The sequence below is a fragment of the Ostrinia nubilalis genome, chromosome 1 (genome assembly GCF_963855985.1).
Source record: "Ostrinia nubilalis chromosome 1, ilOstNubi1.1, whole genome shotgun sequence".
In the NCBI taxonomy this organism is placed as follows: Eukaryota; Metazoa; Arthropoda; class Insecta; order Lepidoptera; family Crambidae; genus Ostrinia; species Ostrinia nubilalis.
In genome coordinates, this window is record NC_087088.1 from 5,513,016 (window position 1) to 5,535,786 (window position 22,771).

At 42.2% G+C, this 22,771-nt stretch overlaps 2 protein-coding genes across 2 annotated transcripts; one reads left to right on the forward strand and one right to left on the reverse strand.

The window, feature by feature from the left end:
- Nucleotides 1–1,605: 1,605 nt before the first annotated feature.
- Nucleotides 1,606–17,567, forward strand: LOC135077090 (uncharacterized). The gene is made up of 58 exons (XM_063971671.1): nucleotides 1,606–2,188; nucleotides 2,447–2,618; nucleotides 3,102–3,276; nucleotides 3,830–3,936; nucleotides 4,147–4,290; nucleotides 4,393–4,510; nucleotides 4,597–4,672; nucleotides 5,491–5,558; nucleotides 6,137–6,155; nucleotides 6,234–6,260; nucleotides 6,349–6,460; nucleotides 6,591–6,715; nucleotides 6,867–6,917; nucleotides 6,994–7,105; nucleotides 7,174–7,298; nucleotides 7,378–7,428; nucleotides 7,504–7,615; nucleotides 7,702–7,826; nucleotides 7,896–7,946; nucleotides 8,037–8,139; nucleotides 8,226–8,350; nucleotides 8,440–8,490; nucleotides 8,572–8,692; nucleotides 8,771–8,895; nucleotides 8,975–9,025; nucleotides 9,103–9,205; nucleotides 9,291–9,415; nucleotides 9,499–9,546; nucleotides 9,619–9,727; nucleotides 9,800–9,915; nucleotides 10,003–10,053; nucleotides 10,125–10,227; nucleotides 10,321–10,445; nucleotides 10,580–10,630; nucleotides 10,707–10,749; nucleotides 11,137–11,360; nucleotides 11,648–11,677; nucleotides 11,770–11,890; nucleotides 12,040–12,179; nucleotides 12,340–12,390; nucleotides 12,467–12,578; nucleotides 12,653–12,780; nucleotides 12,885–12,935; nucleotides 13,018–13,126; nucleotides 13,198–13,331; nucleotides 13,403–13,453; nucleotides 13,537–13,648; nucleotides 13,721–13,851; nucleotides 13,938–13,988; nucleotides 14,067–14,828; nucleotides 14,902–15,048; nucleotides 15,131–15,258; nucleotides 15,348–15,497; nucleotides 15,566–15,624; nucleotides 15,705–15,814; nucleotides 16,120–16,249; nucleotides 16,635–16,725; nucleotides 17,165–17,567. The coding sequence occupies exons 1-58, from the start codon at nucleotides 2,110–2,112 to the stop codon at nucleotides 17,396–17,398; spliced, it is 6,555 nt and encodes a 2,184-aa protein (XP_063827741.1). The 5' UTR covers nucleotides 1,606–2,109; the 3' UTR covers nucleotides 17,399–17,567.
- A 501-nt stretch (nucleotides 17,568–18,068) lies between these two features.
- On the reverse strand, nucleotides 18,069–22,703 carry LOC135087717 (uncharacterized protein Mb2073c-like). The gene is made up of 7 exons (XM_063982488.1): nucleotides 22,561–22,703; nucleotides 21,846–22,087; nucleotides 21,620–21,771; nucleotides 21,152–21,379; nucleotides 19,071–19,260; nucleotides 18,609–18,726; nucleotides 18,069–18,313 (listed from the first exon to the last, which is right to left on the reverse strand). The coding sequence occupies exons 1-7, from the start codon at nucleotides 22,652–22,654 to the stop codon at nucleotides 18,159–18,161; spliced, it is 1,179 nt and encodes a 392-aa protein (XP_063838558.1). The 5' UTR covers nucleotides 22,655–22,703; the 3' UTR covers nucleotides 18,069–18,158.
- Nucleotides 22,704–22,771: the final 68 nt, after the last annotated feature.

Below are 22,771 nucleotides of genomic sequence, written 5' to 3' on the forward strand. Positions count from 1 at the left end.
GTGCCAGAGCAACTAGAAGATGGCCTATGGTTGTATTTAACGCTATGCTCAATGTCAGTACAATTAATAGTCAGGTGATACATACAGCTAACAATCAAAACTCAAAACTACAACGCCGTCACTTTATTGAGAATTTAGCCATGAAACTTATTGAACCTCATCTGAGAGAAAGACGTACACAACTAAACTTACCTAAACTGACGAGAGAAAGGATTTCAGAGATTTTGAAAATTGATGATGAACGTGGTTCTGTTGGTCCTTTACGTAAAGGTCGTTGCCATGAATGTGGGTGGCAAAAAAACAGAAAAACTAAATACTTTTGCCAAAAATGCGAGAAATACCTGTGCCTTGAGCATGTAGTACCTTATTGCAGAAGCTGTTTGATGTCCCAAGAAGAGTGATTTTTGAGAATGCTTTTCTTTTTTTTTTTTGTTAATAGGATATATTTTTTTGTTGTTTTTCCAAGAGTATGCAATGTCATAAGACTGACAAAGGCTGATTTAAGTACAAAAAGTTAAATACTGTTACTAATTTCGAAATTTTTAAAATATATGCGTAAAACTATAGTGTTTTTTAGTGTTTTAAGTACAATTGTTTAATTCGTAATAAACAAGCTGTGATTTAATTATTTTTTGTGTTTTCTTGCCAAACATATGTTTATAATTAATTAATTAATTAAACCTAAACTAACTAAAAGTAGGATAACTAGTTAATGGTTGGCCAAATCATGGGTCTGTGAGACCGGCGTCACCAATGTTGTAAGTGAAACTGACGTCACCAATGGCGGGTTAAATGATGGCTAAGAAAACAAGAATGCATTTAACATAACAAAAACAACACCGGCCATTTTGGAGGAAAAACAAAGTTGCCATATGTTAAATAGTAATTTCTACTACTCTATTATGTCAATTATAACAAAAATGTCAATGTTCAGTTTTAAATTAAAACAAATTAATTTCATTTAAAAAAAGTTTTCACATTGTAATTAACAATATTCTCAAATATATTTTAATTAAGAAAAAAATGAAAATATGAAGGAAACAGGAGCAGCGACATCTAGAGCGTTTTAGGGTAGTTAAAAAGTATTTGAATTTATTCACCGATGTCGCTGTTTGGAAGCAAGTTTCACTTCGATGACCGTTGTATGGAAGTTTCCACACCCTGCAAACCAACCAAACCAAAAGTCCAAACTGTCAGTCAAGTCAACTGTCAAAAACATTTTTTTTTTGGTTCAATTATTTTAAAGGCAAAGGCATTACGTGATACAGCCAATATTTAAATTTTTATTTTTCTTAGTTTTATTGACACCATTATTGAGCGTGATTGAGCTCACTATTGTAATGATTAGAAATTAATAACCCCCTTCCCCTTGATTGCAGTAACAACTGATGTTGCACTGATTTGTTTCATTTGCCTAGATACACCCATGCACGCTCACGAATACTGGTTAATATTCCATCACTTTTATTTCCTTTTACACATGAATACTTAAGATAAGTTTTGACTACGTAAGGGCCAAGTTTAGGTTTCCCCTCCCTGAAACTTCCGGTAGGTATTCAGATCTCCTGCACCTCATACCTGCACCATCCCAACTTGCAAAACCCCTATTTAGTTTTGCGCCATCCAAGTATCCAGCCACAGCTTAATAATACCACAAGCTTTTTTGAAAGATTTGGGCTTCTAATTTTGTTTCCAATTAGTTAAACTATTTCAGAAAATACAGTTAATCAGTGGTTAAGTGGCATAGAGGAATATATGTAGTTAAGCAATATACGATTGAGTATTGATTAGGTAATTCTCTAAGCTAAGTAAGTGGTAATAAAATAATAAAACCACGTCTGTGGGACAGTCTATCCCTAAAAAAAACACGTCGCCTGTCTCAGACCCAGACCAGTCTAGTCTAGGCATAGAGTCTAGGTCACGGATTAGATGATGATGATTTTTTGGATACTGGCCATTTATTAATAATGGTGGATTCTGTAGAAAAAAAAAACCAGTAATCTTCTGTCATTCTTTAAAAATGCAAGCACAACGAAATAGCTGTCTAAATATTTGTTGAAAATCATTATTTTTTCAAGGACTGTTACAATTTAAGCGCAACAGTTCAATATGGCGCAGTCAGAAGCACCATCTGGTACCGCTTCGGAGTTCGCAGCGAGCGAAATGCCGGTATCTGAACTAGGCGAAGGTGAGAACCTCCATTGCGATAGAATAGAGAATACTTAGTTCTATTACCTACATATTATTACGTACTTGTAGAAACTAAGTTAGTACATACCTACTTACCTACCTACCTACTGTTTGGTCTGATTCAGATCGAGAATCAATTAGTTGGAGATAAGTTTAGCAGCTTAAACTAATAAAGAATGAATTAAATACTTTTACGTTTTTAGAGAAACGAGAATGATTATCTCATTTCACTTCCACCTACTGCCTGTTTCCGCAGCCTCGCCTACTCCGGGAGGAGGAGGGACGTTTCCTCCGTATCCCCCGTACGCCACGGAGCCGGCGCCGGCGTCCGTGGCCGACACCATCATCGCCGGCCGAGACATCCGGCTGCAGCACAAGTCCCTGCCGCGGCAGGCTGTACACCCACCCCCGAAACCTGCGAGGCCTAAGTACGATGATCTTTAAGATGGTTTATTCCACATTGATCACCCAGATGATCAAAGTGGACTCAAAGTGACAGTAGGTGTCCTTTGATCGCCCATGGATAAGATGACCTGGGTGATTTTTGGGGCCACCAAATCATTAAATGATTGGAGTAGGCTAGGAAATTCAAGTTTAATGTTTATTAAGTTTTCTTCGCAAAAGATGAGTTACTTACGATTAATCTACTATAATCTCGTAAATACATATTAAAATAAGTATGTACCTACTAAGCTGCACCTAGGTTCGGCGGTACTAAGACGCTAGGCAGACAAAACCAGGGACCTTCAGTAAGAAGCTCTTCGGGAGAACTTTTTATCAGTTGACATTTGAATCTTTGATTTCTACTATTTCAACCAATCGCATTATCTGCCTTCTACTTAGGTAGGTAAGTACATGTATAAGCATGCATCCTCTATCATTAGCTGTAGCATTAAGTCCATTACTCCCAGAGGTCCGAAGGCGACAGACGTGAAGCTGACGCGGCGGTCGATGCGAGCGCACGCGCGCTGCCTGCGCCGCCACGGGGCAGTGCTGACGGACCGGCTGGAGCGCATGGCGAAGCCCCCGCGACGCAACATCATCTGTCTGTGGAGGGAGCACGCTCATCAGCTGCCGCCTGAGACGGTTAGGCGATTATCACACTGCACCGCGCTCCGCCGCGGTCCGCGTGGCTACAATAAAGAATCCCGCGCGCAGACGCGTTGTCAGTGTGTTGTGTGCCGCGCGTGTTTTCTATACAAACTGAGGTACTTACATACAATGATTAAATCTGTCGTTCCGCGTACCGCGGCGGAGCGCGGTGCAGTGTGATAATCGCCTTAGTCTGTAGTGATTTTAACTTGGCGGCTGCTACAGCATACGCAGCAATGAAGTAGGTACATACACCAGTAGCTTGTTTTAGTCGCAAATTCTACTCGCTTTAAAGATCTCGTGGTAATGTTTCTACTGGTGTTCATTTTTCATTTTACTTGACGTTTTTCTAGACTCTACACACGGCCACACTGTTAACTATCCATTTCCGTTTTTGCTCTCGCTCTAATCAAATGGTGATTCTTTGTGATAGAACGAGATGTCATGACTGGCAATAGGCAGTTAACACTGTTGCTGATAGTACATGTTACTGTAACTTTGGAATTTTGATTCTGTAGGTGTTTTTCACACGTTTTCTTAATCGCAGATTGCTCGGTTGCGTTCTATGCTGGATGCTGATGAGCCATTTAAACCAGACCAGGCATACGAATATTTCGTTAACCTGCGGAAAACTAAGAAGAAAACGACCACTACGTAAGTAATCCAATGAGGCATTTAAGTAAGTGAATGATAAAAATATAGGTTCTTCACTTTAATATTAACTCAAAATTAATGTTTAGGGTTTGGGGACAGCCAGGCCCTTCTGCTTCCTAGTTATGCTTTCAGAGAAGTATCTACCAGTACCAGTTTATAGATGATGATGATAGCAACAGAAACAGAAACATTATTTACTTATTTCGACAGTGCCAAAGTGAACCAAATAAAGAAGGACGTGCTGGCGATTTGTGCCGACAAGCGGTTCGTATGGGCGCGAAACGCGACAGTCGCCTTCGCGAGGGGCATCCAGCAGCGACTGTCAAGACCCGGACGATATGCTTTAGCTGACAGGTTGCTGAAATTTAATATTGTTTTTGAAACGGAAACCTTATAAGTACAAATAGTTACCTATTTTACCACATTTGGACCTTAACTGGCATTCTATATCCTTAGGATGTTGCGGTTATCCAACATAGTCTTAGAAGAGATATGCGGTTACATGCACATGAGAGCTCCTTCGCGAAGGTGTGGCCATCCAAAGGCCAAGTTCATGATGGAGATGGCGGACAAGGTAATTTTCATGACGCATCATACGTCAAATGGAATGTAGGTAGGTACAAAGGAACGCTTTACATTTTTCTTTTTTATTGTGGACAGGTAGCGGTATGGATTGACGAAGTCCTTGCTGAATCAGACGATCGCATGCTGATGATGGACTATGACGAAGATGAAGGTAAAATTTCATTATTTATTTTAATGTGATTTTAGACAATCAATTCAAGAGGAACAATTGTCATCATTTTAATATTGCAAGTTACCATACGGGATTTGTACAGTCTCCAAAACAAGGTAAGAGATGCTTTGAAATTGTGGCAATTGTTCTTCTTTGATTTGGTTTGGCTCTGCTCTTGAATCTTTTGATATTTTCATCTGAGAAAACTGGGTGCCGCAAAATTTTATGTATGAACAATTGTCGACAACTTCAAATACGTCAACACAGCCCACTTTTCTCGGATTCGCTCAACAACATCTTAAAGCGAGGTATGTTTTGTTGCTGAAGAAGTGGAACAGAGCGCCGCCGAAGCGGACAGACCAGTGGCTCCTAGTGGCTCGCAGACTAACGCGGCGGCCACCCCTGCCGAGAGCATGACCCCAGCGGACTCGGCCACGGCCACCCCTGGGGCCACCACGGCCTCCGCCACCCCTGATGCGCAGACCCCCGCCCAGACGCCAGGACAAACCCCTGCGCCCACTCCCGGTCAAACTCCGGCTTCGTCTAAGACCAATTTAGCACCCAAGTAATAGTGAGTATACATCACTGAAGATAATCGCTAATTATCATTGCCATATTTAATTTATGAAACTTTTACAGGGTGGACCACTTTGTGGAACCGCAAAACGATTTCGATGAATTTCCGGTTCTCTCTTTTTTTTTCTCTTACTCATCCCCGCCAGGATCCCCGCTAGGAGGAGACCTAAATCGTAATTATATGTAATATGTTTATTGTTTGTATACCTAACGTAACTTCATCATTATATTTTTCTTTCCAGATGTTATAGGAGCGGATGAAGCCGGTGACACCGGCTTTGCAGACGACTTTCTGAATATGATGGGAGGTGTAAGTATTTATTTATTTATTACTTATTTAATTATGCAACTCTATTTACTTAAATTGCATTTTTCTAATGCGTTTATTAATTTAATAGGTCGTCAGCCTCAAGAATAGTGTCTGCAAGATAAATAAGTTTAGTGATAATGACAGTCGTAGTTTAGAAACAGTCCTTGAAATTGTACAACCAAAACCAGAACCCACAGCACCCACTTGACACAATGTCAATTTGTAGTTTGAGAATATCATAGTGAACCGATTATATCAGGATATCTTTGTTTGTAACTCTGAAAAAATGTAAAATGAAAAAAATATAGCAAAATTATAAAATTGCTGAAACGTGTGTTTTCCTAAACTAATTTCCCACGACCCCAGTCTTCGTCATTCTAATACAAGTGAACACAGAAGGTAATTAATTGATTTTAAATTTAAATTATTTCGCAAATCTTTCTTCATTTTCCAAACTTATGTTCAATGTTTTATTTACATGTTTTTGTGTTCATTTGTGTTGGAGAATGAAGAATGGTTTGTCTTAATGATACTAAAATACCATTCGAGTTATTAAATATAGTATTTTTTTATTTCAGGGTGGTCTTCTAAAGGGACGTAAGTACCTCTACACGAAACACACATTAATATTCATTACAAAGAAAAGTTTTAAAATAATTTCGTTTTTTATTTCAGCGCAACCAGCCTACTTAAAGTTTTCAGGTAAGAACGAAATGTTTTTAATATTTATTTTATTAATAAATGTATTTTAGTAATCGACGAAATACATTAAACTAATTTTAAAACATAGGTCCAATGCTGGAAGCATTTCTTATCCTAACTGATTCAATGAGCAATAAGGGAGACGAACAACTTTTGACACATGGAAAATTTTCACAAACTTACAAAGAGGGTGCTGATGAGTAAGGGTTTATTTACCTCTAATTTAGATTATTAGATATGCTCACAAGACAAGAAAACAAGCAAGCTTGGTTACCAAAAAAGAAATCTGTTGTAATAAACTTCATTCTTCCTTACATTTCAATATTTCAGGCTGAAACAAACTCCGGATTTTGAAGCGACAGAGTTTAACACGACTCTATCTAATCAACTAAACAAAGATCTTACCGCCACCGCCAAGCCTAACACTCCGGGGAATCTAGCAGCTTGCATGAAAGGTAAGTTTTTTTTGAGAATATATTTTTAAGAATATATTGATAGAGATAGGTTACCACTCTTTATTCACAGACAATGGCAGTCTTATCGTCAGAAAAAGATTTCTTTCTTACTTGCCTTACAATAATATTTAAGATGTATTTTTCGTTTCAGAGATCGTTGAAATTTGCGGAAACTACCTGGCTCAGAACGCTGAATTCAATAGTTAGCTTATTATTTTAATTACAATTAACATAATCATTATCGTTGATCTATATCTAATTTACTACGCTTCTTATAGAGGACAAAGGTCCGGCATTCAAGCTACTTGTCAAGACAATGAAGACAAGACCAAACGATCAACTCTACCAGAAAGAAAAGGCTAAGAGAACATTCGGAAAAGCAGCGAAAGAGTAAAAAACTTATTTAATCTTTTTCATGTTGTATTTCGTGGTGATTAAACTCCCGGTTCTGCTTTTAGACTTGATGAGGCCCGCGGGTTGGAGAGCGATCATGATGATCCCAATTTATCACAGGAAATCCATTCAACTTTGTCAAAGCTTATAGACCCTGTGACTCCAGGCGATCTGAAGACGGATATGAAAGGTGCCTAACGCAATTCCATTTCACCCCTTAACACGATCGAAAAAAAGAATATTATAAAATATTCTGTCATTTGTTTTAGAAACTCTGGATATTTGCTCCAAATACTTGTCTCAGTGTGCCACTGACGAAAGTAAGTAACGACCTATTTAGACCACTTACCCAAGTTGTGAAAGTACTTAGTATTCTACGTAATGTATCTCTGCAGTTGAACGTGGGCCTGCTTTCGACTTGCTAATAAAGGAACTGCAAAAGGATGGATCAGGAAACTTCACACCACAGTTTGATCCGTTGAATTGCAAGTTTGCTGCGGCATATGTGTTAGTTACAACACTTTTACAAACTCTTTGGTGATTCTAATCTTAGTTTTTAGTTCACATGACTCTCATGGTATTTGTCTTCCTAGATTGAAATCTGCCCCTGGTTTGTCTTCAAGTGTACCTAATCCAGAAACCGTACCAATATTCACTGAGGCTCTACATAGAGCAGTGGATCCAGCTACCCCCGCGAAGCTCAGGAATGATATGAATGGTAAGTAATAACATTATAATTAAGAAAAAGTCGTCGGAATAAGTTTACATTTTCTTATTTATTTTACAGAGGTTATTGGAAGGTGCAGTAACTACCTTTCAGCATTCATTCGTGATCGAGGTTAGAAATTATAGTCATTCCATTTAGTAGTTTATATCTTTACCAACATATTTTCTGATTTAACTCAAGTTTTTGCTTATTTTTAAATAGGGAAAGCTTTGGAATTATTGCTGAAAACCATGAAAGGCAAAGGTAAAACAGAACTTGCGAAAAGAAACAATTATGGAATGGATTACATGACTGGAGCAATTGAGTAAGATTTTACCTAAATAACTGTTCCTAAAACTAGCAAGTGACATGACGTTATCGTGACACGAATAACTGAATATTTCTTCGTAGAACTGAAACGGCTCCTATGTTGGTACCATTTCTACCAATTAAAGATATTGCTGACGAAGCAAAAGGAAAGCTGACTGAAGATATGGAAACTCCTACTCCTCCTAACCTGAAGATTGCTATGAAAAGTACGATCGTTTTCTGATAAAATTTCTTTCTGAACATATTTTCTCGTCCTGAAAAAAAGTCTAATATCTATAAAATTGTGTGATTGCAGGCTTGGTGCAGGATGTGGCGAGACATTTATCTCAAGCAATTGCTTTACGCAGTAGGTTTTATTTCCAATAATCACTAATTGAAAGATTATAAGATTCAATTTTATTAATTCATAAACCCCATCAAATTACAGGCGGAGTCGCGGGAGAAAGATACCCTTTAAATTTTCTGGCAGCTGTTAAGAATTCATTAGGATCAAGATCTCTATTCAAGTACAAAACATTTGGACAAACATACAAGGATGCAGCTGAAGAGTGAGTGGGATTATTATGCATGTGATAAATGATTATTATGTGATTAATGATGATGTATTCAAATTATATGGTCTATAGACTCAAGTATTCCGGCCCCCTAGAATACGACCCAAAGTGTGAAGAATTACAGCATGAAATATCATCAGAGATGGTTCGAGGAGTGCCCACTAAGTTACCACCAAGCATTTCAGACGGATTAAGACGTGAGATGAAAAATCTTTCATGATATGTTTGCAATGTAACTATTTATTTAATTTTAACCTGAAAATACCTATTTTGCAGCGACGATGAGTGAGGCCTCCAAACATTTAGCAAAAGTTGGAACCGAGAAAGGTGAGTAAACCAATAGATTACGTAGTTAAAATACAATATCATGAAATATTCTCAAACTTGGCGCTGGTTTCGTTTAGGTGAGGCCTTAGATTATGTTGTAAAGCTTATGAGAGAAGAGGGAGAAACACCGCTCGGTCAACTACAAGGATATATGCAGAGTTATAACGACGGAGCTCGGAGGTTAGAAAATACAATTCCACAAGATGACAAAAGGAAGATATTGGATTATTTCTTTTTTGTGTAACTACAAGTAATAATTTTACAGGATAGAAAATGCACCTAGTCTTGCCAGCGAGAAAGTTGATAAAGGAGCTTACGAGTCCGTAAGAGGGAAACTGACGAGTTTGACCGAGAAAAAGCCTGCACCAGAACATGCGAAGCATTTACCAGGTATCATCATTATTCACCTTCCTTCTAAGAAGATTGTGTGATAATAGATATCATATAAGTACTTATTTCATAAATGATTATAGGAATACTGGACGACTCTTCAAAGTTTTTGGCAGCTCCGTTCCCAGAAAGTAAGTACAAGAACCAGTATTTTAGGAGAAGTTCTTAGTTTCGTAAAGTTAAAACCTGCATCTGATACACAGGTGAATCTGAGAAACGTCGAGTCTTGGCCGATTTGATGGCGCGCAAGGAAGACAATATTGTTGGCCAAGATGGTCTGTACAAGCTCACATTCAAGGAGGGTGGTGAAGAGTAAGTAGCACTCTAATACTACTAATAATAGCAGTAAACACACATTATGAGTACTAATGCCATACATTGCAGAATAATGAATGCTCCAGTGGGGATTACGTCTGCTTACGATGAGTCTAAAAAGACCGAAATGCTTGGTAAAATCAACACGGTTATACCAGATAAGAAATTGGCAGATGCATTAAAAGGTGATTATGTAAAACCATCGAATGAAGAGGGACAGATAACTAATTAAAAAGACAATGATAACATTTTTACCTAATACCATTTCACAGATCCATCTCGTGAAGGAGCTGCTTATTTGACAGACATAATCAAAGGAAGAGGTTTGTAGCGAAATAAACTGGAAAACCAATCAATCCTTGAAAGAATGAAACTAAGAAATATTATTTTACAGGTGAAGCAATGCAAGTCATTCACGACAGTATGCAAAAAGAAAAATCAAAGGACTTCCTATCACTTGGCAAGTTTCAGAAAAATCATGAGCAAGCAGCGCAAATGTAAGGAATTAATTACCAAATCACACTTTGAAAAAACAAATTCTTAACAGTCATGATTACGTAGGTAATCGTATATATTTCTTTTTTTTCTAGGTTGGAAACAGCAGATCACTTCGGTGGCCAACATCCTAACCCTGTGATCTTAGATAGAGTAAACCAGCGCATTAATTCTCTACCAACAGTCGTTTCAGCGGACATGACTAAAGGACACATGCATGGTATGCTGACACTAATCTACTGCCTACTCAGACTGCCTATGGAACTTTTGCTGTAGTATTTTTGCTGAAAAGATAACCCATATGCGATAATGCAAATCTAACTTATTTCATAAACGAGCGAAAACATATTTCAGATACCACTGATATCACGGCTGCGTATATTGCTGGCGTGGCTACGAAAGAATGTAAGTCCCGTCATAATATTGGGTAATATGGGTTAGACAAAAATATCAATTCAAATAATTTAAATTATATTTTCAGGTGGCTTAAGTGCAAAGGAACTTGCAGCATTAGATGAGTCAGGGTGAGTGCACACTATCAATAGACCAGAGGGTAAAGAAAAAACAGGGGATGTTAAGTAGGTATAGGTTCTACTCTCCTAAAGCCAGACGTCGCTTACTCCGATAGAAGATCGAAGCCGCGAAATAATGTCTAAGCCGTTCAGCCCGGCCAATAACTCGCAGTTCCGTCCCAAAGACTCGAGGACACCGTCAGGCTTTAGCGAGTAGGGCCTGCCCATCTGGGTCGCGAAAGGATGATGCTAAATTGACGATTTGGCTGAAATTCTCAGGCAACAAAAAGTGCCGTCTCCAAAGGTGGCATCCCCAAAAAGTAAACGAGTAGGCCCCTCACATCTGGATCGACAAAAAGATGTTGCTCAATTTATGACGATTTGAACTGAAATTCTCAGGCAACAAAAAGTGCCGTCTCCAAAAGCGGCATCCCCACCAGCAGCGGTATCCCCGCAAGCAGCACCGTCCCCGCCCCCGGCGAGCCAGGCTGGGGACAACGCGGACGACGAGGCGCGCAGGAGGGCCGAGGAGGAGGAGGCCGAGCGCAGGCGCCGCGAGGCCGAGGAGAGACGCAAGAGGGAGTTAGAGGAAGAAGAAAGGAGGAGGAAAGCTGCTGAATTGCGTACGCGTTCATCATTTTATCGGATCTATACTTAGTTACTTTAGGGCGCTTGTCCATGCTAAGAAAGTCGCCGGGCCTACGCAAGAATTCGTGTCGTTTCTACACACGAATTGTGTTTGTACATTACTCCGGCGCTGACCAAGAAATAATTCTTGTCTGCGCTAGATACGGACACGTAGGTCCGACGAAATTCTTGTCTTGTCTGTGGCAGACACGGCGAAATTTCTTGTACAAGGGGCCTTACCGTTTACGTTTGAAGTTGTAATAACGAGAAAATATAATTTTAGGTGCATCAGCGCGAGCAAGAGGTGCTGATGGTAAGAATATTTTTTAAATGCGATAAAAATATACAATATAAAGTTAAGTATTTTACAGTTACTAATGTAAAGGAACCGTTTATGCAAAACAGAAGTGGATCCAGACCGTGAAGCAGCAATGGGAATTTTGCATAGTCAGCTCAAAGCGAAAGGTGGCGAAACCTTCTACAAGCAACCCCACACGGAACTTTCCCATGCACAGGCATCAGAGTGGTGACGTATTCAATCAATGCAAATCTTATTAAAAACTACCATTAACCACAGTATAAACTCAATAGTTGCAGTACATGAAAATGATAGTGTTTTTATATTGGAATTAGGTACGATTATAAATCATCAGACTTAATTCCTAACATCATCAGGCTGACGCAGCCGCCGATGAAAGTTGATAAGACGGTGAAGGAGTCTGCGGACACCGGCCGCCTCCACAAGAAGTTCGAGAGGAAACTCAGCACGCTGGTCAACAAAAGCACTCCACCCACAATGGTCGATTCAATGCAAGGTATTTAACAAAATGATAATGATTTTTAATGATTCTACTTTGATACTTCGTCTGTCACTAATGTTCTCATCAGCTTCAGATAGAAGTGAGAGAAAGAAGATAAGAGCCAAAAATATCTGATCGACATTTATAAAGCAATGTCGTCGTTTCTATTTCACAGATGTCGTCATTGAGTCTTCTCGTGTGCTATCGGAATTATTCGTCGCGAGCAGTAAGTAACTTTAGTATCAGTCTTTAGCCACAATATAACCTTTTTGCAAAGTCACTTAATAATTACTTGATTATAGATTACAAGGCTTTAGTGCGTGAGGCCCTAATATCTGAAATGCAGAAGCGAGGAAATGAAATACTAATCGAATTGGACGGAGCTGCTGAAACATTCTTCTTTGCGGCACAAAGGTATAAAAAAACACAAAAAACAATATTAACAAAAATAATAAAATAAATGGATATTAATTTTATATGTTCATTAGATTGAAGAAAGCCAAGTCCCTCGAAGTAAAGGAACCGTGCACTAATGTCGCCTACTATCTGACAAAGAAACTGGACGATATGATACGATGTCGATCCATGGCCCGTAAATTAACATCCACAATGAAAGGTTTGCATAACAATGTGTTTTTTATTTAATCGTGTTCAATAAGCCAGTATTTTAACGTTAACGGCAAAACCTATCCAATTTTCATGCATAAAATATTTTTACAGAGCACATCAAAGTTGCTGCTGACTACTTATCGGAATTAGTGACTAAACCAGGTAATATTAAGTACCTACCTATCATAAAACTATCCGCTTTAATTAAAGATGGATAGTTTACACAACCATTGTAAATCTGCAGATGAACAAATCGAAGCTTACGTAGCATTATTGGGAGAAATGGAAGCAGCTGGCGACTCTCTTTTGATTGAGGGAGACATTCCAAAGTCCTACAAAGACGCAGCAGCTTAGTAAGAGATTTTTTTCTTTACTTAAAGCAGGTAGGTAATACAAGCTGGCAATAACCTAACATTTCTTTCAGCCTTCGTCAGCTCACGTCAGCTACAGATCAAATAAATCGCCCGAATAGCTCTCTACAATCCCAGGCTGAGAGCAAGTTGAAAGGGATTATGGCCAATGTGACGGCTACTGGCTACACTCAAACTGTGATGAGCGGTAAGTACGAAGAAGTAAGCCTAACTTGATGAGAAATAATGTTGCACTATACTTTACGTGTATTTTTTCAGGAGTTATAACGGATTCTACGAGATTGCTGGTATCATACATCATGTTGCAAGGTATTTTGACAATACATCTTTTTTGAAGAAGTCTTATAACACCAAGCCATCGCCAAATAATCATTTGGCTGTATCGTTTACAGGTGAAAAGACCGAAGCCTTGAAGATTATGATTGAGCAAATGGATCAAGCCGCAGATAATGTACTGCTGCGACATGGTACTATTCGCAAAACGTACACCGACGGAGCTGACATGTAAATTTTTTTACTATTTATAAGCTGAAAATAGTAAGTAATTCAATGTAAAATAAAATATTTTATCTCTAGGTTGCGTGGCAAGAACACCGACCAACTTCGAGTGTCGAACGTCGATCCCGTCGTGACCCGAAAAATACAAATCAAACTTCATAACTTGATGAACGGATGCACACCAGACAAGTACAAAGCATTAATTGATGGTACATATCCATTGCTTATGTAAAGTAGGTATATATTTCGATTTCTAGTCTTCATGAATTTTCTAAAACCATCTATCTGTTTTCAGATGTCATCGAAGATACTACCATGTATCTAGCAGTTCACTTCTTGCGACCACGTAAGAAAATGAAATTATTATTCTATTAATGACTAGACATAATTCGCAGTTGATTATAATAAATCCATTATTTTGCAGAAATCATTCAAGTATGCAAGTGTATGAAGAATGTATTTGTACAATGCGAACTCTGGTGCGACGAAATACTGCGGCGGGTCGCGAAACCTTGCTGCACGTGCTCTCGCCACGTGTCTGCACAGGCTCTGCAGGACCTAGCTCCGGCCCAGCGTCTGCAGATCAGCCCTGGGTCCTCAAAAGCATTCGCACCGGGCATCGAGATATCACTATCAACTTGCCCATCAAAAATGAGCCGAACTTATAGACGAGGCGAAAAGCCTCCACCTTGTCCTGCCCAAAAACCCTCGCCTGGCTGTGAAAACGCTACCACAACATCCTACCTTCTCTACTCAACTGTGTACAATCAGCGGCCGTACGACGACATATCTTCAAAATACTCTCCTGAAGCTGAATCGCTCCGCGTGGAAACTCCTACTCCGCCACCTGCTGGAGCCGAAAAGTATTCACCGTTGCATTCTATGTTCTTTAAAACGGACTCTTTAGACATGCCGTCATCTTCACGTCAAATGGACATGAATCAGCAACCGGAACATGAGAAACAAGAATCGGAGGAATCGTCACCTGAGACGTACTATACTCCGCCTACGACTGACTCTCATCCTTCTCGGGATTCGAGGAGAGACAGCTCAAGTCCTTTCTGGCAGTCGCCGACGACTATGTATGCAAGAATTCATACTCACGAACACCCGTCCTTGCAGAAAGCGGCACCTTTTGAATTTTCTAGAAGACCAACAACGAGAGCTAAAACTGGATTCAATTCACGTAATATTTTTCAGATTAAATTACAATGTTATGTAATTTTGTGGATATTGTAGTAATATAGCCTAATGTCTAGGTACACCAATTGTATCAACTGATCAAATGGCTGACTGGCATGCGATGATGGTGAGCCTGATGTGGAACGTGCAAGCCTGGCGAGACTGGATACAGGACTACATCAATCGTGCTCTTACATACAAATATGAACCTAGAGTTTCTCCGTGTAAGTACTCCCACCTCTAACCATAGGGACACTGCTAGAGGAAAACCAAAAGCTTTTTATACAAATGACACTTATTTTTCAGCTGAAGCTGAAGAAAAATGGACGGTATTGCAAAGAAGAATAGCTACAGAGGCTTTACAGTGGCGCCAGTATAATAATTTCAGCCGTCAGCTCACTCTGCGCCTGGCTCTACGATATAGAGATAAACAAGTAAACTTTCTTTAAAATCTTGAGCTGTCTCTACCATCCAACACAACCGATGCTATGGGAAAAATTATTAAAATTTTACATTTTCCTAGATTGTGTCACCAACACGAGCTACTGTAAAGACTGAAATGTACATGGATTGCCAAAGAGAGATGCTAGACATCATCGACATGTTTTACAGGTGGACGCACTGGCTGAGCGCAGTTGTAAGTAGCAGAAATGTAGCAATAATCTACTGTTTTGCCTGCTATAATTAAAACCTGGATAATTGCTTTGAAATCCTAATAATCGAACGCCTTTTTCTGAACAGGTGAAAGAGACTGACTCGTTGAAACAAGTGCCAGAGTCTGATGTACCTTTACATGAATTGTATGTATCAAAAGTAACAGTTAACACAAATTTTATGTGTTATATCAAAAACTATTGTCTCATTTCATATTCTTTACCAGGCGTTGGAGTCATTTTAGGAAGAAAATCGAAGAATATTCCGATGATTGGATCAAATACAATGTCCACTTGAAAATCTGCTGGGAGCACAAATATAAAAGCCTTATTAATGGTAAGTAGGGCCAAGTTCGACGCTAATGTCTGGTGACCAAATGAAGGACGTTCTTTTGTTTTTTTCCAAAATCTGAAGAAGCTCCTGCGATTTTACTGGAATTAGTCTGACTTAAGGTTTTATGTCCCCTAAATAGGACAGAGAGCGCTCACAACAGTACTCCATCGCGTTCGGCCTTGAGCTTTGCGTTTGATCTCGCTCCATGTCTTGCCGATTTTCTTCACCTCATTTGCGCCGCCTAGTTTGTTTGGGGAAACTACGTTTGGGATTAGTACCTAATGAATGAATAAACTTGTTTTTTCTAGAATGGCTGCCATCGTGGGAGCAGCCGGGACCGGTTTGGGTCGTGAGCGCGTGCGGGGCCGTGCCCAGTGGGGCGGTGGCGGCCGGCGTTTTCGACGGGGAGGTCACATGGGTCGCGAGGACCACGCACAAGTAAGGGACCCAACCACTAGCTTCTTACGAAATTAGCGGCTGCCAGACGCTACACAAGCGCTGGCGAAACGACAACGTTCGAATAAGTGTGGTGAAGGCCTAAGAGACTCGCTCCACAGCGTGTGATAAGCTCCCACTTTGCAACGGAGAGAAGTCGATACTGTTCCGAAGTCCTATATTTTTCAAATTACTTAAATTCTTTGCAAGTTCCAAAACTGTAAGCTGTTCTCTGGGATTACTCCACTTTCACTGGTTGGGAAGACCAAACTGTGGATCCTGGTGATACAGTTGCAGTGGTGTGAAAGAAAGTTCTATTTAGAGCGTATAGTGTCCGTTCAATTTATATGCAACTACACTAATCACCTATTTTATTATACATTTTTAGATGCAACGTGCTTCCTGCCGCTCTACACCCATCTAAGCACTGCTGTCTTGTCTACGCTGACGGAGCCGTCCATCACTACACCAAGTATCAAGTAAGAATTTATAGCTAAATCCCAGTCACTAACACTTAGCTAATTAATAAAAATAGGCCGGATTAAAAAGCTGACTACACACATTTATAAGCAAAAAATAGGCCAGATTAAAATGCTGGCTACACACATTAATAAGCAAAAAATAGGCCAGATTAAAATGCTGGCTACACACATTTATAAGCAAAAAATAGGCCAGATTAAAATGCTGGCTACACACATTTATAAGCAAAAAATAGGCCAGATTAAAATGCTGGCTACACACATTTATTTATAAGCAAAAAAAAAAATGAGGAGTTGGCTGTAAGGATGTCTGTTACTACGTCACGCAAAAAACTTCCGGACGAATTTTGATGACCGACTATTCAAGGCGGCAAAGCATGCATCCCTAAATATTTTTTACACCCTGTATAATTATCATTAACATACCTGTCTTCCCCAGGTGATGTGCAACGCCGAGGTATCGTGGGTGGCGTGGCGCGCGGGCGCGGTGGGCGCGCGTGCAGTGCGCGTGGCGAGCGGCGTGCACGTGGGCCGCGTGCACTACCGCGGCTCGCACCTGCTCGGCGCCGTGCACGCGCCGTCCTTCCGCTGCCACGTCGTCATCTTCGGAAGACCCTTCGCCTTCAACTGCTACGAACTCCTGGTCTTGACTGGGGGGAATGGTGAAAAATAGTGATCTGAATTCGCGGACGCGTTTGAAATTCGTTGTTGAGATTTTGAGGTCATACCCTCAAAGGGGACGTAAATTTTAACTGATTTATAACAAAGCACATACGGTGTAAACGCGGCGCTGCGCATACGCAGCATGATAGTTACGGTTTGGCAATTCGCCGAGTGACGCGACATGTTCACATGTGTTGTCAAATCCATGTCGCGCCGTGCCGTGGCCGCTGCGTTGTAGGCTTTATGACTATTCCATCTGAATATCATAATCGCGAAATAAAGGAAAACATTTGAATAAATATTCAAGCGGTTATAAAAAAGTGCACCGCTCTTTTGGGAATGACTGACAAGTTTACAAAACATTGCAGCTACTATCGTATAATTATGTCCATTATGTCCAGATCGGTGAAAACGTTGGTTTGTAAATGACGTAATTTTGTTGTGTTTTGTACTTTGTGATTTTTGATCGTTTTGTTTTACACTAATACACGTTTATTAGGAATATTACGTTTTATTTCAAACTACTTTCCACTATCACCATCCCATTTCTCGCATAGTTATTACAGGTTATCAATAGATGAAGTTAGTAATTACTTTTTAGGTACTTTTGAAGTAAAATTAGATTTGAGGCTTTAGACTGACACGCATTTTAATAATCTTATCAAAAACTTTATTAACCGTTCCTAAAAATATCTAAAATAAACTCTTTTGCATAGTATTAACAATTAAATAAATAAAAGTTCTTTCTGCGGCACAAATATCACAGATCGTTAACTCTCTGCGTCCGCTGACGTTTCCACGAGTACTTTTTCGATGACGCCCTTGGAGCCGACCAGCCGCACCATGTCCCCAGTGTGGAACATGTCAGTGGCGTGGGTGGCGCCCACTATGCACGGCAGGCCGTACTCGCGGGCTATTACGGCTCCTGGAATTAATTACATTGAGATTATTTCAGAACGAAAATTTTCTGATGGCGAAAGCAAAATCGATGAGACTGAAGAAAGTCCTATTTTAAAAGAACAAGGGACAAATGATCAAACACAGTACTCTCGTACTTTCTCTCACCAGTTGACACCACTATCGCGCCATAGTAGTGACTCGACAGTGGCGTCAACTGGTGGGATCAACAGCGATAGTTCTCGGAACTATTGTTAACTTCATCTAGGTAAGATCTTAAATCTGAATACCCTTTGTATGCAACTTTAATTAACATTACTAACCGTGTGAAATGAGGCCTCCAAGTTCCGTGACGATGCCGCTAAGCAGCGGGAAGTACGGCGACCAACCGATGTCAGTGGCGTACGTGATCAATATATCTCCTTGCTGCAGTTGGTTGATCTGTAATTTTTAAATTTTTTTTTTAACTCGAAGCAAAAATTTGGTGCCAAACTAATTTGTTAGGTTACCAAACTGGTTAAATAAAAGTGAAAAAGTCGACACATTTTCAACCTTGAAACCGAAAGAGGGAGGGATACTTTTTCAGCTCAGAGCCGACCTTGACTATTCCAAGCAAGGCAACCATTTGAGCAATTTTCAACTACTTCAAGCTGCGATGTTACTTGTTATCAGTATTGGCATATACGAGATCGCTTAGGTAGTCGCAAAAGTTCCGGGCGGTCTGCAAGTGTCCGTTTGGTCTTGATAGCACTATGATGAAGTTTAATGGGTTGTTTAAGATATACCTCGGAGAGGTCCTTGACGACGCAGGCCCGTGCCACGACGTCGCCGCCGCAGACGGCGGTGGCCTCCAGCCTAACTCCGCCAGTCGTAAGCGTCGGCACGTGCGCCGGCAGCGGCTGGATCCAGCCTGTGTTCAACTCCGCGAACTTCAGCTTGCACCAGCTGCTGTAGTACTGGTGCCGCTGGATGGCTCTGTGGAACGAAGAAGTTATTGTTGCTTCTGCTTCTCTACATGATGGGAATTCAAAAATAAAATATAGCATGCTTGATGTGATGTAAATAATACACAATGACAGAACGCATCACCCGACCTTACACGTGTACCTACTTAACTCAAGTTTACCGTGTTATTTTAGTTCTTAAAACATGCGCACGCGCATATCTGCGTTGACAGCTGCTACTGAAGTTTAGACATTTTTACTCCAAAACTATCTTCCGTTTCACATCTGAAAGTCATAAATTCCAGTCTTACTTCCTCAACAAGGCCGGGTCTCTCGTGCTGATGTATTCCGCGGCGCGGAAGAAGAACACCAGGTCCTGATGCGGCAGGTACCAGCGCCGCGTCAGCAGCGCGCCCAGCCGGATCGCGGCTAGTCGCAGCTTGTGCACGCCGAGGATCACGTGCGCTCCTGCTGTACCAGTGACAAGAGTCTACAAGTCTTACTTCCTCAACAAGGCCGGGTTTCTCGTGCTGATGTAGTCGGCCAGCTCAGCGGCGCGGAAGAAGAACACCAGGTCCTGCTGCGGCAGGTACCAGCGCCGCGTCAGCAGCGCGCCCAGCCGGATCGCGGCTAGACGCAGCTTGTGCACGCCGAGGATCACGTGCGCTCCTGCTGTACCAGTGACTAGTATACTAAGTCTTACTTCCTCAACAAGGCCGGGTCTCTCGTGCTGATGTAATCTGCCAGCTCAGCGGCGCGGAAGAAGAACACCAGGTCCTGCTGCGGCAGGTACCAGCGCCGCGTCAGCAGCGCGCCCAGCCGGACCGCGGCTAGTCGCAGCTTGTGCACGGCGAGGATCACGTGCGCTCCTGTTGTACCAGTGACAAGAGACCAAGTCTACTAAGCCTTACTTCCTCAACAGCGCCGGGTCTCTCGTGCTGATGTAATCTGCCAGCTCAGCGGCGCGGAAGAAGAACACCAGGTCCTGCTGCGGCAGGTACCAGCGCCGCGTCAGCAGCGCGCCCAGCCGGATCGCGGCTAGTCGCAGCTTGTGCACGCCGAGGATCACGTGCGCTCCTGCTGTACCAGTGACAAGAGTCTACAAGTCTTACTTCCTCAACAGCGCCGGGTCTCTCGTGCTGATGTAATCTGCCAGCTCAGCGGCGCGGAAGAAGAACACCAGGTCCTGCTGCGGCAGGTACCAGCGCCGCGTCAGCAGCGCGCCCAGCCGGACCGCGGCTAGTCGCAGCTTGTGCACGCCGAGGATCACGTGCGCTCCTGCTGTACCAGTGACAAGAGTCTACAAGTCTTACTTCCTCAACAAGGCCGGGTTTCTCGTGCTGATGTAGTCGGCCAGCTCAGCGGCGCGGAAGAAGAACACCAGGTCCTGCTGCGGCAGGTACCAGCGCCGCGTCAGCAGCGCGCCCAGCCGGATCGCGGCTAGACGCAGCTTGTGCACGCCGAGGATCACGTGCGCTCCTGCTGTACCAGTGACTAGTATACTAAGTCTTACTTCCTCAACAAGGCCGGGTCTCTCGTGCTGATGTAATCTGCCAGCTCAGCGGCGCGGAAGAAGAACACCAGGTCCTGCTGCGGCAGGTACCAGCGCCGCGTCAGCAGCGCGCCCAGCCGGACCGCGGCTAGTCGCAGCTTGTGCACGGCGAGGATCACGTGCGCTCCTGTTGTACCAGTGACAAGAGACCAAGTCTACTAAGCCTTACTTCCTCAACAGCGCCGGGTCTCTCGTGCTGATGTAATCTGCCAGCTCAGCGGCGCGGAAGAAGAACACCAGGTCCTGCTGCGGCAGGTACCAGCGCCGCGTCAGCAGCGCGCCCAGCCGGATCGCGGCTAGTCGCAGCTTGTGCACGCCGAGGATCACGTGCGCTCCTGCTGTACCAGTGACAAGAGTCTACAAGTCTTACTTCCTCAACAGCGCCGGGTCTCTCGTGCTGATGTAGTCGGCCAGCTCAGCGGCGCGGAAGAAGAACACCAGGTCCTGCTGCGGCAGGTACCAGCGCCGCGTCAGCAGCGCGCCCAGCCGGATCGCGGCTAGTCGCAGCTTGTGCACGCCGAGGATCACGTGCGCTTTCGTGCTCTCGCGGTGACGGACCGTGCGACGGCATAATGGTAGAACCCAAGCGAGAACTTTCCTGATGAACAATATGCCAATTATACATTTTTCTTTTGTCAGTGACATTGTAGACTATAGAAACCCGAAACAAATTCCTTCCCTCAAAATACTTTTTTTTTTTTATCCACAACGAGGAAGCCTCCTTATTTATTCCCTCTTATTATACGATTTGGTACTTTTCCAGTTATCATATTAATTACGTTACCTATACTATTGTGAATATTATAGGAAAATTGTTCAAAATATAAAACATGCTCACCTTGTACTGGACTTTTTGGGCGTAGTAAGCGCTGCAATTATTTCTGCATCAGTCTTGGTGCTCTGAACTTCTTGTTTCGTGATTCTCATATTTTGCAGTATCTTCATGAGCTCTTCCGGAACCAACACCCATGGTTTCGTGTACATATCAAACTGTGGGCGAAACGAATATTACTCAGTACGAAAGTTGAGATGCCTCAAACGCGTTTAGCCAAAAAATATCTCACCTCCATGATAGCTCTATGCCCGTGTTCATCCAAAAACTGCAGAACGTTATAGTAGACTTGCGTGAGGTTAGCCTTTAACCAGCTCATCGCACCTTGGGGATCCTGTTTCCTGAACGCTTCTGCTCGGCCCGACTGTTCTATTTGGAGCGCTAGATTGGCCAGCCCTTGCGGCACTTCGGCGGACAGAACATCACCGGAGTTTAGGAGAGCGCAGATTTCGTTGCAATGCTCCGGTGAGAAATCTGTAAAGCAATAAATAGTGGTGTTTTAGTGAACTTTACGATGGCGATGAAAGGACCGTATGAATGACGTATGCCTTCCGCATTAGGTAAAGTCATCATGAACCATAATACATTATTAAATAAAAAACACATAAAAATCAATAAGATTGTGCCGAATTATTGTTTTTTTTTGTGCAAGACAAGGCAGGTATTTGACCGCAATCGCACCTGGTGTTATGTGAGATGCAGTCTAGGATGATGATACATATCTGCCCTGTAAGTGCCTATTCACTCTTTCCTTAGAAAGGCCCGCATGTTTCTTGCAATTTCTCGCTGCCGTTGCTTTCTCCTCGCGCCTCGTACACCCGAAAGCGTCATTTCGAGCTCTCACATCTGCGCTACGTACACGTTTCATATCCTCTCGTCTTTGGTGGAAATAACCTACCAGCTTCGTGGCACATCTCCCGTCTCCTCTCCTGGAAACTAGGCCTTACCCGCGGCTCCTTCTAACAGCACGGTCATGGCCACGAACTGGCTGCACGTGCTGGCGGCGCTGGTGCTGCTGTGGTTGTAGGCCACCTGCCACATGGCGCTGCGGGTGTCCGCTATGGACTGCAGGGTCACGCCGGGCGCTGTGACGTCACTCACCCGCGGCTCCCTCCAGCAGCACCGTCATGGCCACGAACTGGCTGCACGTGCTGGCGG

Bases quoted from the DNA above. Each gene is read 5' to 3' on its own strand.
- LOC135077090 (XM_063971671.1), top strand. From the start codon at position 2,110: ATGGCGCAGTCAGAAGCACCATCTGGTACCGCTTCGGAGTTCGCAGCG. The intron at 9,026-9,102 runs GTGAGTAAACCA...GGTTTCGTTTAG, and splicing joins AAAAGTTGGAACCGAGAAAG to GTGAGGCCTTAGATTATGTT. The intron at 12,180-12,339 runs GTATTTAACAAA...TCTATTTCACAG, and splicing joins AATGGTCGATTCAATGCAAG to ATGTCGTCATTGAGTCTTCT.
- LOC135087717 (XM_063982488.1), bottom strand. From the start codon at position 22,654: ATGTGGCAGGTGGCCTACAACCACAGCAGCACCAGCGCCGCCAGCACG. The intron at 21,772-21,845 runs GTGAGATATTTT...TTTCGCCCACAG, and splicing joins GGCATAGAGCTATCATGGAG to TTTGATATGTACACGAAACC. The intron at 19,261-21,151 runs GTAAGACTTGTA...TTCGTTCCACAG, and splicing joins GACCCGGCGCTGTTGAGGAA to AGCCATCCAGCGGCACCAGT.